Raw genomic sequence first — 18,940 nt, 5'->3', positions numbered from 1 at the left:
GCTGACATGTGACTGGCTTTGTGCCTGGACCCGGGTTCGCCTCTGGCCGGTTGCTGCCCCGGGCCTGCCCCAGCCTTGCCCTTTCCTGGGCCCTGCCCTGGCCCTGGGCCTAGGTACTTTCTCAGCAGGCATGAAACGGAGAGACCTCTCCCACAGCAGAGGTCACCCGAAGAGGGGACAGCAGGGCAGGCGGAGGTCCTGCTGTACTTAAGGCCAGCACGACTGAGACACAGCAGCTCTCTTCATACTGCTATCCGGCGCCTTTGTTTTGCTGTTTGTTCAGGTTTTAGAGACAAGGTCTCTCTATGTAGTTTGGGCTAGATTTGAACTCACTCTGTAGTCCGGGCCAGTCTCTAACTGTTGGCAGGCCTCCTGCCTCAGCCTCCCAACTGCTTTAAATCAATTTTTGTTGTACCAAGAATCAAACTCAAGACTTCACAACTGCCAGGCAGACACTGTGCTACTGAGCTATAACCCCAGCCCTTTAAAATCAGTATTTTTCCTTTAACTTGTAAAGTAAATATTACGGCAGATGAAAAAACGGTAAAACCTGTTTTGACAGAAGGTAAATGAAAGCTCAGCTAAGATTCTGCTGCAGGCTCTGAGCATGATACCCGTCTTCTTGTTGGAAGGCGAGGCAGCTGGGGGACCAACAGCAGCTCAGCATGTGGCGACTGGGACCATCGCATGGAAAGATCACGCTCGGAGTCTCCGTGCACAAGGGCCACCAGCCCTGCACTCAAGGGCCAGCTATCACTTGTCAGGTTAGTGCAGCGGGGACTGGAGTCCCGCCCTAAAGGACTCCACATGGCTTCCAAACCAGGCAGGGCAGCACAGGTCTATAATCCCGGCACGTGGGAGCCGGAGGCAGAAGGACTGCCAGGACTTCAAGGCCAGCCTGGCTACACAGCTAAAGACAGCACGAACTACACAAGACCCTATCTCCAAACACAAAGCAGAGCAAAACATAAAACATGGCTTGCAGCTCAAACTTCAAAGCAGGGAAAATCAAGAAATGTGTACAAGTATAAACTTCCTCTAATGAATGTGATCACTATGTATCTAAAATGTACCAATAAAATAAAAAATAAAAAAGAAATAGGGAAGACAGAGGACATAAAACCCCAAAATACTTCATTTAACAATGGAAGACACTTTTATTATATTTTAAAATCATCTCTCAACATTTCAACTCTGGGTAGGAATCAAATGCAGAACATCTGTGTTTTAAATTAGCATATACTTAACTACCTTAATCACAGCAGCCCCATACAGTAAGATACACAGCGAGGAGGAGGGTGGCCGCAGGACTCCTACTCCCGTCTATGAACACAGTATTTCCATGATGGCAGGTACACTAGACTTGGTTTTTTAGGACAAATTTGCCCACCGTAAATGATGTGGCATCACAGTTGGTGAAGAGCTAAGTTACTGTAATGTTGAGTGATCTAGAAATGGGAAACTAGAAAACTAGAGCTCTCAAGTGGGTCAGGCGTCCCAGTTCCGAAACGTGAGAAGGAAGCACAGCACGATGGATGCCCGACAGGCTGGTCCTCAGTAACAAAGTCGCTGGGACTCAACTCTATATACACACTGTTTATCTACACGGGATCTTCCAGAGAGATATAAAAAGGGGCCGTAGAAGATTTGGAAAACCTTAAAACCACTCGACTGAGTTGGAAGAACATCGGCAAATTCACAGTGGCCTCAGGTTCAGCCAGATTCAAACCCGCTCAGGAGCTGAACGCTTCTTCTTCCCAGAAACCCCGCGGTGCAGAAATTCCCAGCCGAGAGTGCAGCTCAGACAATTATGGCTAAAACAGAAGTTCACAAGGAGGCAGCTCGTTCTCTGATCGTTGCCCCACTCCTGTTCTGACCCCAAGAGGGAAATCCTGATCTCGTGACTCCCACGGGGACGCAGGGCCTTCGGTCAGGAGGCGGAGGCGAGGGGCGCACCGGCAGCTGCCCGCTGTTAGTGCAAAGGAGTGGACAGCGCCGCTGCAGGTGAGTGCTGGGAACCCGGGGACTGGGCAGCGGGAGCCCCGCGGACTTCCTCCTGGACGAGTCCGGGAAGTCTGGGGTGCAAGACCAGGGCTGTCATCCGAGGGGCGAGGTCCTGGAACCGCCACCGGTCGTCGTCGCAGTCCATGGGCCAGACCTCAGTCCCCCGCTAACCCCGCCCGAGTGCGAGTGCGCCCTGGAGGTAGGTGTATCGAGGTCCTGCGGCAGGACAGTGGCTCTCCCCCGACTGGAGCAAAGCGGTCGCGGGCTCCACCCCACCCTGGGGAGTGGAGGACACAACAGCGAAGGGCACGAGGCCGCCCCTGGAAGACTGAGAACCCAGGGCGTCTTTATAAATAGCTACATAATTAACTTTTAACCACTTTCATTGAAACACATAGCAAGTTGAATATTTATTTAAAAATAAATCTCAAAAATATCTATGTACAGTACAGTAAGAGGGACATGTGCAAACAACAGAGAGGGACAGAGGTCGGTCCTGCTGCGGAGTCCGGTCCCAGCGTGTCGGGGGAGGCTCGCAGACACCCTGGCTGACACAGTTGCGGTGGCAACGCCCTGAGGACACTGGGCAACACCGGCCTCGCCCCTCACCTCTGACTCGGGGAGGGGCAGGAAGGTTGGGGGGCCAGGAGCCTGGCTGGGATCCTTGCATTCGGGACGCATGGCCAGCGGGTGAGCCGTCAGGAGAGGCCCAGTGTGGCAGGAGGGCTCATTTCCCGAGCCAACAGGCCTCTAGCTCGCTGCTGCAGGTGGGCATCTGGAGGGGACCGCAGGGGCCTTTCCGTCTCACTGCGGGGGGTGGGGGGGACCCCGGAGAGAGAATCCTCCTCAGAGGAAAGAGCAAAACCAAACGGAACCCAAACTCAACTGAACAGGGAGTGCGGAGATCAGCAAAGCTGCGCGGAATAAGTGCCACCTCTCCTGGTCGGCTGAAAGGAGGCCCTAAGTGGACTCCCAAACAGGTGCAGCCAGCCGGATCCCCGCCACCTCCACGGTCAGGTCCAGGCCTCCGCTTCTGCTGGATGCGTTAGTGCGCCTTTGCAAGGAACTGGAGGTCAGGGGTAGCCCTTGGAGCGGGAGGTGCCGGGGCCTATCTGAACACGAGGTGGGAGAACGGCGTGGCCTTGTAGTTCAGCTGGCTGTTGGGCATGAACTTGTGCAGCTCGCTTTTCTTGCAGCAGGGATCGTAAGGGTAGGCGCTGAGGCAGGTGTCGCAGGAGACTTTGGAGCACTGGGTGCAGGTGTGGGTGGCACCTGGGCGGTTGCAGAAGCCACAGCGCGAGGTGGCTGCTGTGGACGGCTTGGACTTGGAGTGCAAGGGTGGCAGCCGGTCAAGGGCCTGAGCCTGGCCCGAGTGCTTCTCCCGCAGAGGTGCCCCGTGGCCCAGGCTGTCGAGGGCGGCAGCCTTGATGGGGAAGGCGCTGGCCTTGGGGGTCGGGGGGCCGGCAAGCAGGCTGTCACAGCGCTGGCAGAGGGGAGCGCTACAGGCCAGGCCGCAGTTTGGGCACTTGGAGAGGGCAGACTCTTTGGCGGGGGGCGAGCGCTTGTGGTAGGCGGGGTGGGCGTCGTTCCTAACCAGCCACACGTCCGGCCGCAGAGCGTCCTGCCTGCGGTACGCAGCCCTGGTGTCCGAGTCGGTGTACAGGTCCACATCGTCCTGAGCGGAGAAGTAGGTGCTGCGCAGCAGCCCGAGGCCGTTGCTGGGGGAGGTGGGAGGAGGGTCATCGGGGCTGCCGTGGGGTGAGCTGGACATGGTCAGGAGCGATGGGGACGGGCGGATGATCTCGTCCTGCAGGTCCTCCCCCAGATCGGCCCCCGGCTCCTTCCGCAGGCTCAGCGAGGCCTTTAGGGGCGGCTTTCTGCTCTCCCAGTAGCTGTCATAGGCATCCACAGATCTGGAGGGCTTGGTCACGCGGGGCTTGTAGTAGTCCTTGGCCGCCCGCTCGCTGGCCGACTTCTGGAGCGCCACTCGGGCCATGGAAGTGGTCAGGTGCTCCCGGCCTTCGGCCCGCCGCCGCAGGGCATCAGAACAGCCGCGCACATCCTCTGTACTGCTCCTGCGCTCGTTCACGACGTCCAGCTCAGAGTAGCCCTTGTCCTTCACCTGCGAGTAAATCTCCAGCATCTGCTCACACTCCACCTTGGCCAGGAAGAGCTCGAAGGCGACCATCTTCACCTGGAGGCTCTCCACAAGCTCCTTGAGCTTGTACACAGTCCCCAGCTCAGGCTCATAGCCCATGTAGCTCAGGATGGTGTGGACGTCCTCTTCCAGTAGCGTGGACTTGACATAGTAAACGAAAGGGCCTGTGTAGGTCTGGGGAAGGGGCAGAAACAGAGGTTGGAGCTGTCTCAGACACAGAGACTGCATCAAAGCGAGGGCCGCTCCGAGGGCCCGGGAGGAAAGGAGAGGGGAGCAGAGTCTCGGAGCGGCTCCCGCAGTGGGCAGAGCCGTGCACGGGAAGCCCTGGGCACCGAGCAAGGAGACTGCACTGCAGCCTCTCTTGGAGGCTGAGGAGACAAAACCACTAGCTTTCTGGGCGGGCACAAAGGCACCACTCCACAGGCAGAGAAGCCCAGCGCAAACCCAGCTCCTAACGGGCACAGGCTCTCAGGAGAACTCCCCATAAGCACCAAGACGATTCCCTCTGGCCCTTTGGTGAAGATCTGAAGACCACACGCCTGCCCCCTGCACCTTCCCCACCTGGCAGCCTGCAGGATCCTCTCACCTCCATGCCCCTGCCTGCCCCTCCCAGGAACAGGAACCCTGGGGTTCCGACGGCAGGGGAGGGAGGGGCTCAGAGGGCAGAACCCCTCTGGGGATGGGCTGGAAGGCACAGGAAAGGAGAAGGAATACCAGCGTGGCCAGCCACGCCACAGACTCACCTTGATGCTTCGGAATTCCTTCTTCCACGGGTACAGGAAGAGGTTGATGCCCACCGTCTCCAGCACGCTGAAGGCGCAGTGCAGAGCCCGCAGGCTGGAGGAGCTCAGCGAGCGCAGGGAGCTCTCCACCACCTCATAGAACTGGATCAGCCGGAATCGATAAAAGGGATCCACCTTGTGCAGGCTGAGCAGGGTCGAAGCCGCCACGCGGAGGTACTCATCGCCGCCAGGCCGCTGCTTGCTGGGAGTGGTGTCCGCTTTGCCCTCGTGGAACTGCACATACTTCCGAAATAAGTCATCCTTGTATTTTGTATCCATTGAACTGGGCTTCCCCATCTGATCCAGGAGGCTACCTCATCTCCTCCATGGCTTCTCGGTGGCAGGCAGGGATATCACCAAAAGCCCTGACATGCTGCCTGCTGGACCAGCGCGGTGCTCTGGGGGGAGAAACAAGCAGCGTGTCACTCCCGAGAAGGGCCACCCCACCTTCTGACTGCCGAGGCCAAACAAAACGCCACTCGCTCGGCCAGGCAGCACGCATGCAGAGCGCTCCTGCACACAAGGTGAAGGTGAGAGGGAGCCGTTAAGGCCGCCTGTGCCTTGAGGAGCTCAGAGGACACAGAGGCTGCGCCTGCCGCCCGGGTGAGAGAGCGGGGTAGGCACCATCTCCGCAGGGAGGAGGTGATGCCGACCGACCGAAGGCTGCAGAATGCTGCAGAGGCATCCACCATGCTGGCTCGTTTACGCCCAGCAGCCTCGGAGACAGCAGCCACTGCAGGCTCTGGGCAAACCCAGGATGCAGAGGCTCCAAGCTCCCACAGGCAGAGCCCAGCTCGGCACCGCGGCTGTCCACGCCTTTCCCGCCACACCCTGCTTTTCTGAGGCAGGAAGGTGGCTGAGGCCAAGGCTGGGCCAGCAGAGGGAGAGACAGGAGCAGGCCTGACCCAAGGCCTCCAAGAGGAAATGAAGGACTTCACGTCTTAGTGAGGGCTTAGAGGGAGCACACCTGCTTTGTGTGAGGCCCTGGGTTAGCTCCCCGGCACAGAGGGAAACACAGAATTTCATGTTTTGCTTATTCAGAGTCATGTGAAGCCACTGAAGAGTTCAAAGCAAGCTGGAGCCGGATGGGACCACATTTAGTTGTGCAGAGCGCCCCACTCTGGCGCTGTCTCCCCAGCAGTGCTGTGCCGGCTGCATGGCCTCTGCGGCAAGCGCATTTTAAGTCCCTTGTCGGACAGAAGAGCCTGCTCCAAGCTGGGACACAGATTTACGCAGTCGCGCTCTGGCCTCAGCCACTTGTCAGGGGAAGCTGCGCAGGTCCAGCACAGTTCTTGCTGCAGCAACTCGAGGGGCAATCAGGGTTTATGGCGGGCACAGACCACGGAGGGCAAGCGGAGGTGGTGGCAACCTCTGAAATCTAGTTCTGAGAAGGCCGGCAGATCACTGTGAATTCAAGGCGAGCCTGGCTACATAGTGAAACTCCATCTCAGACAAAACAAAAAGAAAGTAAGAACACAGGGTCCAGAGCCACAGTGTCGGGGTGTGAAACAGAGGGCCGCTCCTCCAAGTCACTTGGGCTAATCACTCAGCTCTCTGGTGTTTTCTCATCTGAATCCAAGTCAGTGTGAGTGTCTGTACAAAGGCATGCAAGCGCTACACGGCAGGCTGGCTTGGAGGAAGCATTCGAAAGCCGCTCCTGCTCGGACCACACTCTACCCTCAAGACGCCAGGCTTTCTCAAAGCACCATGGAGTGGGGCTGCCTGGGGCGGAGTACGTGCTCCAAAAGTACCGTATGACCCACAGACCACAGGAAGTGGCAGGGGACTGGGAGAGAAGCTGCTGGGGGCCAGGGATGGCCGATGAAGTCCTCTAGCTCCAGCTCAGTGGGGGAGTCTTACAGGCCTAGGACCTGGCAACTATGGGCTAAGAAAATCATCCTTGCCAGGGATGGGCATGGTGGCATATTCCTGTATTTCCAGCAGGCAGGAGGCTGAAGCAGGAGGATTCCCATAAGTTCAAGACCAGCCTGGGTTACATAGCAAGACCTTGTCTCAAAAAACCAAACAGGGGGCTGGGGATTTGGCTCAGCAGCATAAGCACCTGCCTTGCATGCAGGCAGTCATGAGTTCGATCCCTGGTACCGATTAAAAAAAAAAGAACAAAACAAAAAATATGTACCATGTAATACGGTTCCATTCCCAGTGCAAGAAAAAAAACAAATGTAGGGATACAAAAAGACCACCTTCTCCCACTTACTACCCTGCCCAAGAACCCCGGCGCTACAGCAACAGCTAACCCTGAGGAGGAAGGAGCCAGACAGCAGGCCGCGCAGGAAGAAATTCTGCCTCCTGAGCACGGTCCACCCTGCGTGGCCGGACACAGCACAGCAGGCTTCCCCGCCAGGCTGCACCTCCAGGGATCCTGGGTCCGAGATTACAACGTGCTTATTTCCATCCCAGGTCTTGCGCATGGGTTCCTTTTGCATGCATTTTTCTGATTCTCCCCATAGCTGGGTTCCCTCATCATTAAGGCTTCAGCTCGGATGGCCCTGCTCGGAGGCTTTTTTTTTTTTTTTTGTGGCACTGCTGGGGACAGAACCAAGGGCCTCACACATGATGGGCAAATGCTCCACCGCTGCCCTACTCCACCCAGCCGTTTCCATTTTGAGACAGTCTCACTATGTTGCACTAACTAGCCTCAAACTTGTGGTCCCCCTGCCTCAGTCTTCCAAGTAGCTGGAACTACAGGCGCGCTGCCACCAAGCCACGTGCCCCTTCATCTCAAATCACGGCCACTCTCTGGTTCCTCCTGTCACGTCACCCAGGAATGGCCACTCCTAAAATCATCAACTTTGGGCGTTCACTTCTCTGTCACCACCCTCAATAAGCAGTAAACCCCAAAAAGGCAAGGACGGTGTCTGCTTCCATTTTCCACCATACCTAACACAGACCTTGACACACAGGAAGGGTCTGACAGAGCCGGTGACATGGATGATGCACAGGAGGTGAGCACATGCGATCCCCTCCCCTATGCATCCTGGGCATCAGCTGGAGAGAAAAGAAATGTGACCCATAAGATGGCAAGACACCCTGCAGGCAGCCTTGAGGTCAGCAGGAGGCGGTCCCAGGCTCCACGCCTGGCCTACCCATTTGACCCCTGGGCAGGGTTTCCCCGACTGCCATGAGTCTCAAGTCCAACAGCACCCACCTCCTGTCCAGAGCAGGTCAGGAAGAGGCCCGCAGTGAAGGGGACACAGCTGCCTTCCGTAACTGCAGCGCTCAGCACCCAATATCAAAGATTCGTGATCTGGGCAGGGGAGTTAGCTCAGCACCTGCTTGGCAAGCGTGAGGTGGTGAGTTCAATCCCCGTGCCAAAAAAAAAAGGCGATCTCTTCCAACCTAACAAGGGGCCTTCCAAAAAGACGCCTGCTGCTGTTCTGGCTGATACTCTATGCATTTGCTGGGCTTTATTTCTGCAAGAGAAGCTTCCATCCTGCCTCTGGTTCCAGGGCTACTTTCTAGCATGTCTGAGAGCCACTTAAAATCAACATCAAGGGGCTGGGGATAGGTTCAGTGGTAAAACACTTGCCCAGAAGCATGAGGCCCTAGATTCTCAGCACTGAAGGAAAAAAAAGACATGAAGGATGCCGTGATTTTTTTTTCTCAAAGGAAGTCGGCCATAAGCTCAGAGTTTGTTTTGTTTTGCAACACTGAGGATCAAAGCTGTGGCCTTGTGGTGCACAGTACACAAGCACTGTACCACTCAAATGTACCCCTGCCCATTAGAGGCTGATTTGTTTTTGAGACAGTGTCTCACTATGTTATTCAGATTGTCCTTGAACTTACTATGTAGCCCGGACTGGCCTCAAATCTACAATGATCCTCCTGCCTCAGCCTCCTGAGTGCTCGAATTACAGCTATGCACCTGGCACGCCTGGCAATTTGTTTTTGTAAACGAAGTGGAAGTCAGCCATCCTCAAACTCAGTTCTTCAGCTCTGCTCTGTGGGCCTGTACCATTCCACAGCCCGCATCCTCACTCTAGCAGCAGAGAGACTATCCCAGTCCACACCCTTGTTGTTGCTGTGAACAGTAAAAAGGAAATGGATCTGTACAGCTGACCTGTTCAAAGTTCTAGAAACAAGGTTGGGAAACCTATCCAACAAGAACTTTTTTGTGGGGGCTGGGGATTTAGCTCAGTGGCATAAATACCTGCACTGCAAGCAAGCGGTCATGAGTTCGATCCCCGGTACCAATAAAAAGAAGAAGAAAACTTTTTTTTTTTGGTGCCGGGGATCAAACTCACAACCTGGCACTTGCCAAGCAGGCGCTTAAGCCACTGAGCTAAATCCCCAGGCCCCTCAATAAGAACTTTAATCCAACCTCAAAAGGAGAGAGAAAAGGTGAGGGAAAATGGAACACTAAAAGTAAAGTAACACTAAGTAATTAAGGAAAAGGAGAATGAGACTGACAATTAGTAAGGTTCCACTGTGTGCCCAGCACCCGGTGCTCCACTTCAACTGTACCCCATTTAATTCTCAAAGAAACTCTGAAGAAGCCAGCTTCCGCCATTGAGCAACCTGCCCAATAGACCATAAGGGGTCAGTACTGGAATTTTCTTTTGCTTCATTTTGTTTTTATTTTTGAGACAGGGTCTCACTACGAAGTTCAAACTGGCCTTGAACTCACTATGTAGCCCAGGCTGGCCTCAAACTCACAGCAATCCTCCTGCCTCAGCCTTCTGATTGCTGGGATTACAAGGTGTGCACCACTATGCACAGCTAATACTGAAATTTGAACTCAGTCCGGCAGGCCCTGAGGACTGGTTTTCTCCTGTTCTCCTCCTCGTTTACTGTTACAATGGGTGTCATTTACCAGGGGATTCAGTGTGTGAAGGCCCTGTGTCAACTGTTCTGCAAAAACCAATGATATCTACATGACGACCCCAAAATCAAAGAAGAATCTGAGAATCAGGAGGCCAACCTACTTGCTGTAAGCCCCAAGGGATGTGTGCCAAAGTCAAACACCAAATCTCTGACACTGCCACCAGGCATCCAGCGACGCTGGACAGCTCTACTTAGAAAGGCTCAGCACGGGGCTGGGGATTTAGCTCAGCGGCATAAGCACCTGCCTTGCAAGCAGGCAGTCGTGAGTTCGGTCTCCGGTACCGATAAAAACGAAAAAGAAAAAAAAAAAAAAAGAAAGAAAGAAAGAAAGGCTCAGCTCAGTTAAAATGACCTATGGCAGGGCCAGCAGAACTGAATTCTAAAAATTCCTCTAGTAGCAAAATGTCCAGCCACCCATACAGAATGGGGCTGGGAGAGCCACAGATCTCTATGATGTAACCTCAAGGGCCAAGGAATGAGGCTGGCCAGCGGTGAAGCGGTTACATCATCTTTGCTGAATACATTTTCGGAGAACACAGGCTGCCTTGTGGCTGGTCATAGCTGATGTCTTTTCTGAGCACAGAGCCAGCAATTTATTCCCAGTACACTGCAAGCACAACAAAAAATATACTCTGCAAAAACAGCCTTGTTACACAAGACCAAGACAGCCCTGCGACAGAAGCTGTTAATTTCTCCAAGCAACCCAAAGACTGATACGCCAAGCCGTGCCAGGCTAGCAGGGGAAAAAAAAAAAAAAAAAAAAAAAAAAACCCACGGCTCTGAATATCCTGAATGCAAAGACAAGCAGCGCTGGTCCTCACCTCCCGCACTCACAATGTGGACCAGTTTGTAAAGCAAGTCCACGGAGAGGCGGAGAAACTGCATAAGTCAAGGGTGCAGTGGCTTTTCTAATGATTTTTAAAAAGCATCTAAAGGGAAAACCGTATCTGTTTAAATTTCCGCTGAACAGAACTGAAATGACTCCATGTGGCAAAGCACCGGCTTGGCTTTACCTCAGCTCGCCCATTCAAGCAGAAACATTCCCAAGCAGCATCAGAAGGCGCCCCTCCCTGCACAGACAGAAGCTATTTTGGTCCCTGCACTGCCTGGATCCACAGGTTTACACATCCCTGGTTTAGCTTCAGCCCCCAAACAGAAGCAGGGCAAGGTGGTTCCCACCCACTCTGCCCTCCCCACTTCACCTCTGTGCACCGGCTCCAAGCAGGACCCTCAGCACTCACATCCAAAAAAGCCCCTGACTGTGAAACCCTAGAGGGTTCCAACACCCACATTAGCCTCCAGAGACATTCAGGGAGGCCACCCCAAACCTCTGAAAATAACCTGAGCCGGGCTGAAAGCGACTTCCCTCAGGACAGCTGCCTCTGAGGGGCTGGGAAGGAAGGTGTGTCCATTCCCTGTAGTGGACAGAAGCTGGTGACAGCTATTCCCAGCTAGGTGATTCCCCCGCCTCCGAGGGCCATATCAATTGGGAAAAACACACCAGTCTCAGCCCCGGGCTTCCCCATGGGTTAGTTTCTGCGGTGCTGGGGCTGGACCCCGAGGCCTCTGGTATGCTGGGCAAGCGCGGTACCACTGAGCTACACCCTGAACCCCTGCGGGCTTGCGAATGAAGTCACACGAGTTATCATTCACTTACTGGATGACGGCTGAATACCACAGGCAGTGCTTGACCTGCGTTATCTCACTTCATCCAACTCCGACCCTAGCAAGCAGATCCGTTCCCTTTAGCAAATGAGACAACTGAGGCGACAAGACGAAGTGATTTATCCAAGGTCACGTAGTGTGGACAAGCCCGGGTCTGCCACGACAGCCTGACCTGGGGACCACTGCGCAGTCCGGGCCTCGGGGTGTCCTCCGGCTAGGCTAATCGCTGAAGAGGGGGGTGTTCCTCCTGAGCTGCCGCAAGCCACCCTCAGCAGGTCCCGGGAGCCCCCGAGGTGGCCTCACGGCAATAGGGATCCCGCGGGCACCGAAAACCTGGGCCCTCCGGTCGCCCCGGGTGCCGAGAGGACCTCGTTCCCCGGCCCGCCGAGCACTGCAGTATCAGGCGCCCCCTCCACCGGGACGGTTTCCATTCGCGGCCGCCCCACACTTACCCCGACTGCCGCCGAGGGCGCCCCGATAAGGACGCAAACGGGAGGCGCGGCCGCCGCCCGGGCCGGGCCCCGCTGGGCTCTCCGCTCTCCGGCCGGCAGCAGGGTACAGAGACCAGTACCCGGGGGCCAGCGGCGACCCGGAAGCACTCGGGCCGGAAGTGACTTCCCGGGGGCGGGCCCGAAAGGAGGTTAGGCCGCGGCTGCGCGCTGCCCCCGGGCAGAGAGAGATGCCCGGAGACTGCAGTGACTAGAAATGGTGGCAGACAAAAAAGCAAGGCGCAGACGAGCGAGCACAGAACGGGCAGAATCTTGCTTTGGACTGTAAATGGCCGTTGCCGTAGGTTGGACTGGGACCCGGAAATAAACGAACCGGAAGTGACGCATGGCATTCAGCCGCTAGACTGTGGCTGGTTGAGTTGTCATGGAAACCTGCTGTGAGCCGGGAAATTGGGTTTCACCTCCCGGATTTGGCTCCATCTCGGATTCAAAAGATCCTCGAGCTGCGCTCCTTACTGACTGTTGCCTGAGCGAGCAGAGTGATAGGCAGATCCTTTGACCCCATTTTACAGACGGAAATACCGAGGCTCGAAAAGAGCAAGTGAGAAAAAAAAGAGCAACTGAGATGTCAAGATCACGCGAGACTGAACTCCAGCTTTTACAGGATTGTGGACTTTTTCTGTGGGATGTGGTTAAGAACGAGGGTTCCACGTTATTAGATTTTTGACTTTGGGCAGGTTACCTAACCTCTCTGAACGTCATTTTCTCACCTGAAAAATGGAATAATAATGATACCTGGCTCATAAGATTGTCAGAATTAACACAGAGAAACCACTTAGTACGTTTGGTATATGCTAGCAATCTAAATACAATTTGGGGTTTTTGTTTGGTTTTGGTTTTGGTTTTACTTTTTTTTTTTTTTTTTTAACCTGGTTAAATCAAGGAAAATAACCGGTCAGTCCTCAGCCTCCCTGAATGTGGAAAGTAGAAGTGGGGAAGAACAAGCCTTGCTTTGCAGCTTGGTCCCAAGCCCTGCTGCATTAGCGTGGTCTGCACCGCTGTCTGTCTACGGGCTTCTCTGTGCTCACACTCACTTTGTTGACCATGAGCTCCATGAGGACTGCACTGTCATCACCACTGAATCTCTGGTGCTTGCAGGGTGACTAGTATGTATTCAAGACTGTGTTAGCCGGGCTCAGAAAGTTGAGGGAGAGGGTTCAAAAGTTCCCTGCCAGCCTGGGCAAAGTAAAGGGGGTAAGGATGTAGCTCGGTGGCAGAGTCCTTACCATGCGTGAAGCTCTGGGTTTAAAACGTTACAACATGGCTGTAATGCTTAGGTCTTGCTGCTGGGCATCTTGCCCTGCTAGTGCAAGCATGACTGTCTGATGCACGATACACTTGTATCACACATTGTACAAGCCGTGGAGGGGATGGAAACACATTAATACCAGTATGGGAAGGGGGTGGGGAAGGCTTCCTTGAACATCACTTACAACTGAAGGACGCATTTGGTGTCTAACTTACCCCAGACATGTAGACACCTCACAGCCTACTCTGTGCCAACTGCTCTTCCCCCAGCACGCTCAGAGCGCCTGCCCTGCAGATGCTCCTTCAAACTCCAGCCCACCCCCGTCCCAGCGTGTCTCCAGATGCTTTGGCTTCCATGGTGTCTCTGCCCTCGGTTATCTCCTTGGCCCCCAGCCCCAGCTCAGCTCTCACTTCCTTTCTGCAGTCTTTCCTGATTTCTCCAGACAGAGATCTCAGCCTAGTGGGTTACACGTGTATTTAACCTGTCACCTCACGCGACCCCAGGTGTTTCATCCCTGCTCCCCTGAGCTCTGTGGCTGTGTGATCAACAGGTGCCCAAGATGTGCTTGGGTGGCAGGCTCTGTAATTCTCCATGACCCCGGCTAAAAGCCAGTGTCTCTTGTCTCAGGGGACAGTGACATAATTCTGGAGAAACATTTGTAAAACCAGGAACCAGTAATTCAAATAGCAGCAATTACCCTGCCTCCTGTGTGGCTTGCCCGAGCACCTTTAGGTCTGTGTACTTTATGAGCTCACATTTAATCAGATGCAAAGCGATCGAGTCCACGGGAACTCCAGCTGAGAAAAACTGTCCCCAGCGAACACTTCTGCCTTTACAGCAACCCAAAACGCCCCTTTTGGCAAGTGTTACAAGATTGCATTTTCACATCAGGCTGCTAAAAAAAAGTCCCTTCCAGCTCTAAGGTTCTGTGGCAGCCAAGAGGGAAACAGGTTAGAAGGGCTTTCCTGGCAGGAAGCCCTGGTCACAGAGACTCAGTGTCATCTCCCATCCAAAGAGACCCGAAGTCTCTTAAGAGAGTCACATTTCTCCTCTTTTAAACACAGATAAAGGCTTGTGACTTCTCTGCTTGGTGATGTGGAAGAACATCTTTTTCAGACTTTATTACATAATGATTAGTGGCTTATATAACGTCACATGACAGTGATCAGGCACCTCCACTCCCTAAGCGCCAGCAACACGAACCATCTACCTACCTCTTTCTATTTTTTAGTTTTTTAAAATCACAAAAGTAGCACATGATTCCAACAATACCGAGCGTGAGTAGAACAAAAAGCTACCCTGTGACCTGGCAGTTGGTTTTCTTGGCATCTGTCACAGAAACACACAAGTGTTCGAGGCCACCTGTTCCATGATTGTCTGTAGCACCAGAAACCTTCCAAAGGGGGGCCAATGCTAAACATTAACAGGAGATCGAATGTTGACAAACATCACTCACAAAAGGGAGTGCAAATCTATGTAACTGCAAGACACTATGAAATGAAAAAAAGGCTTTATGGAAAATCAAAACATCAGCCAATACCATGTATTTTCTAGGAGTAGATGTGTACATATAAAGTCAGCTGGGGACGGTGATACAGGCACAGTTACGTGTTTTGTTTGTCTTTTTTTTTTGAGACAGGGTGTCTCTATGCAGTTAGGCTGGCCTTGAGCTCACTTTGTAGCCTAGGTTGGTCTCAAACTCATAAGGATCCTCCTGCCTCAGCCTCCACACTCGGCCTATATATGATTTTTATATCTTTCGCCTCAAGAGTCAGTGAATTCCATGAGGACAGAACTGTATGTGCTTTGCTCATAATTACATCGCCACCAGCTTAGCATGGTGCACACCTGTAATGCCAGCACCCAGGAGGCTGAGGCAGGAGGATCACCATAAGTTCGGGGCCAGACTAGGCTATGTAGTCAGTTTAAGACCAGCTTGAATTACACAGTGAGACCCTGTTTCAAAAAAAAAAAAAAAAAAAAAAGAGCCGGGCGTGGTGGCTCATGCCTGTAATCCCAGTACTCGGGAGCTGAGACAGGAGGATCGTTGTGAGTTCAAGACCAGCCTGGGCTACAAACTGAAAATGCATAATGAGACCCTGTCTCAAAGACCGAAAAAAAAAAAAAAAAACACCCACAAACCAATCAACAAACAGACTGAGAGACTGAGGAGAGCCTTCAAGTGTGTGAGTGGGGTTTTGGGTGATTTGTACCCATAAACAGGTCTGGCTTTCCTTCCGTTTGCAAGGAAGAAAGCATCCCAAGGTAAAACCAGAAGGTGAAAACTCAGCTGACTACGCGCATATACTGTGGGCAGATACTAAGCATAGCGTCCTGGAGCCTGGTACCACGGCCCTGGAAATTGGCAGGAATGTAGCCTTACACCTGCTCACCTGGCTCACAGCAAGCATGAAGCACTTCAGTGAGAAAACACTGATGCCTCTCCGTGTCCCGCTTTCTTTATCTGCGAGGTGAAGACACCAACATGTAGGCTACCTGAGAGTCCACAGCATCCTCCACCGAGAACTGGGCTAGCGTTTGAGCTGGTCAGCCTTTCTTACACTCCCACCTCTGCAAAGAGCCCTCAGAGGCTTTGGAGAGTGCTAAGTACACAGACAAAGCTTGCTAACTACCTTTCTCTCAACCAAATGAGATGCTCCTGATGCGTTTCTTCCCAGGAGGTCCACACCAGTCTACAAACAAAACCTCACCGATAGCCACTCGGAGGCGGAGGCAGGAAAATTGTTGCAAGTTTGAGACCAGCCTGGGCTACAAAGTGAGCTCAAGGCCAGCCTGAACTGCATAGTGAGACTGTCTCAAAAGACAAAAAAGAAAAAAAACAAACGACCTATGCTATGGATTAAGAACTGGTGGTCAACTTAACGCCAGCTGCATTTACTTCAGCATGGCACTAAGTGAAGATGCTCCACCTGAGGAAAGTTGCCAGCATAAATAGGTGGAGAAGGAGAAGGAGGGTGTTACAGTGTTGAGGCATTATTGTATTGTGGGTTCTCCTACGAGTTGCTGTTTGAGCCGTTGGTTCTCTTGGAAAAGCTTTGGTCCTCACGTAGAGTAGTGTTTCCTGGCTCCGGAGGGGAAGACGTGCGCCACTTGGTCTCCAGGATGAACTCGTCACGCTGCTTCCTGGCATGTACTGGACTGTGCTTGTCGGAGGAGGAGCTCGGGGCCTCTGTGTCGCTGAGGATGGCCGTGGTGTCTTTCAGGATACCCTGGTCTTTGTATGAGTGTGACTTCTTGGCTCCAGCATAGAACTCTCATCCCACCAGCACAGCTCCTTCATCCTGCTGGCATAGACATTTTGGCTTCCACCGCTGACTCTTGGGCCTTCCCAGCACAGATCCGTAAAGAGACTGGCGTGACTCCTTCTTGTGGGCTCTGAACCTCCAGATGGACTCGTGGGAGGCATTGTCATGAGCTCTGGGTTTTCATCTGGACTCATGTAAAACATTGCTGTGGGATTCAAGCCTTGACTAAATATTCTATGTCTTTGGTGTTTTAGATGGAATCCTGCATTTTCTTGTGTTAACTCCCAGTGACCATTATAAAAATATCATAAGCTCCATATCCTGATTCTAATTGTTCTGTGTCCAACCCCTAACTAATACAACCTACATTCTCAGGCCTGCATCATCATGGTTATGAGTATGCACTCACATTGGACTGTACGTGGCATTGCCTAAGCCTCAGTCTCCCCATCTGTAAAATGGGGCTCATTGCAGGCCCTTCCCAATGAGGCTATTTTGCACTACAAACCAGATAATGCTGGAGAGAAACTTCACCCAGTGCCTAGAAGGGAATAAGTGCACTGAAAATCTTACCCATGGCTGGTTAGACTCCTGGTTACACAGCTGGCGGCCAAGGACCCCACCTGGCTCCCAGAGCACTGCAGCCTTTCAGGCTCCCCCAGGCAGAAGCAGGCACCAGGGAGGCTGTAACCCGAGAAAAGGCAGTGTGGAGCCCAAAGCTGGCGCCCATCAGGCTTCTTCACAATGCATGAAGAAGGAACTTTTTTCTTTTTCCCTAAATACAAACTCAGCTGCCAATAGACTCAAAGCCTTTACACCGTACACAAGTCCAAAGGTCCCTGTGACCAAGGGCTGTAATTAGAGACCCACGCAGCCCAGGCCCCCGTGAGAGTTCTGGGTGTTCTCCAGTCTCTTCCAGCACTGTACTGGTTTTCAAAGGACCCTTGGCAGGAATCAGGCATCTTGGTGCTTTCTATCATCTTGAAGGGAGCAGGGGAAAACCAGACCCACACGAACTTTGTTACAACTTCGTCCCTCAGCCGGCCAGAAGGTACAAGAGGCTCTGGAGCAAAAGGGCCTGAGCTCAGATCCCAGCGCCACCGACTTCCGAGTATGTGACCTTGAACAACCTACCCTACACCTGTGCCTCAATGTCCTTATCAGTAGGACAGCAGATAACCCGGCCAAAGGCTGACAGAGGGGTTCACACACCCTACCAACCGCAGAACAGCTGGCTTTATGTGTTCACAGCGATGTTAGGCTTTGGGGTTATTTTCTTCACAAATTACTATCAACATTCTTTTTTTGTTTGAGACAGGGTCTTGCTATGCAGTTCAGGCTGACCTAGAGCTCACCTGTAACCCAGTCTGGTCTGGAACTCCCAAGGATCTTCCTGCCTCAGCCTCCCAAATGCTGGGATTACAAGAGTAAGCCTCCACACCCAGTTTAGGTTCTTATACAATCTTTTTTTGGGCCCCTTTCAGACTGACCTTGAACTCACTATGTAGCCCAGGCTGTGTTCAAATTTGAGATCCTCTTGCCTCAGTTTCTGGAGTGCTCAGATTACTGGTCTGAACCACCACATCCAGCCTCTTAAACAAAATATTTTACAGACAAATGTTTACATCTCTCAAGTAAAATGTAATTTTTCTTTCCTTGAGTGAATCTTACATCACAGAATGGAGGTCTTTCCCTTCCTTTCCTGATACTAGGGATTGAACCCAGAGCCTTCACACTGAACTATATCCCCGGCCTAGTTATTCATTTATGAGACAGGAACTTGCTAAATTTCCCAGCCGTGAATTTGAAATCCTCTTGCCTTGGCCTCCCTGTGAAACAAAACAAGCCACTGATGAAAGTTGCTTTAAACTAGAGGAAAAACTGGTGATGGTAAAATCCTGACTTTGTTCCTGTGCTGGGGTTGGATCCAGTGCCTTTTTACTAGCTACAACGCCAGCCCTCTTGTTTAACTTTTTTTGAGATGGGCTCACAAACTTGACTTTGTAACCTCCCTGCTTCCACCTCCCAGCTGCCGGAACTGCAGGTATGTGGCACCAAGTCCAGCTAGAAGCAGCCTTTCTGTTCGTTTGCTTGAGGCAGGGTCTTGCATCATTTATGCTGATATGATTCATGACCATATCCTTTAGCAGGATGCCTAGCATCTAGAAATTACTGGGTAAGTAGACATTTACACACCAGTAAAGCTGGCAAAGCTCCTTGCAAGCTGAGGCTCTGCCCTTTATATTTTTATTTCCAGGTTAAGTGCAGTAATCTAATGGCCAGGCATACCAAATGCTTAAGAACTGGAGGAAACGAGGGAGCCCGTGTCCACCTGCAGGCAAGGTGGTTCTGTGAAGCACTCGTGTGCCCCCTAGGGGTGCAGGCAGGAATTCCTCCTGGTTCTCTAGTAGCTTGCACACTCTGGAAGAACCAGCTGAAATCAAGTTAAAATTATCTGCCCA

General features: G+C 52.8%; 1 protein-coding gene across 3 annotated transcripts; it reads right to left on the bottom strand.

The window, feature by feature from the left end:
• Nucleotides 1–1,133: 1,133 nt before the first annotated feature.
• Spata2 (spermatogenesis associated 2) lies at nt 1,134–15,786 on the bottom strand. Of its 3 annotated transcripts, none has more exons than XM_063248188.1 (3): nt 15,606–15,786; nt 4,906–5,342; nt 1,134–4,336 (listed from the first exon to the last, which is right to left on the bottom strand). In XM_063248188.1, the coding sequence occupies exons 2-3, from the start codon at nt 5,239–5,241 to the stop codon at nt 3,113–3,115; spliced, it is 1,560 nt and encodes a 519-aa protein (XP_063104258.1). In that variant the 5' UTR covers nt 5,242–5,342; nt 15,606–15,786; the 3' UTR covers nt 1,134–3,112. The 3 variants fall into 3 exon arrangements, with proteins under 3 accessions (XP_063104258.1, XP_003467767.1, XP_063104259.1); XM_003467719.5 differs by lacking the exon at nt 15,606–15,786 and adding an exon at nt 11,907–12,239; XM_063248189.1 differs by lacking the exon at nt 15,606–15,786 and adding an exon at nt 11,447–11,468.
• Nucleotides 15,787–18,940: the final 3,154 nt, after the last annotated feature.

This window comes from Cavia porcellus, unplaced genomic scaffold (assembly GCF_034190915.1).
Source record: "Cavia porcellus strain 051 isolate PalLab524CR breed Dunkin Hartley unplaced genomic scaffold, mCavPor4.1 scaffold_5, whole genome shotgun sequence".
NCBI classification, from domain to species: domain Eukaryota; kingdom Metazoa; phylum Chordata; class Mammalia; order Rodentia; family Caviidae; genus Cavia; species Cavia porcellus.
Note: the sequence above shows the minus strand (reverse complement) of the source record. Positions and strands in the feature narration are given on the sequence as shown.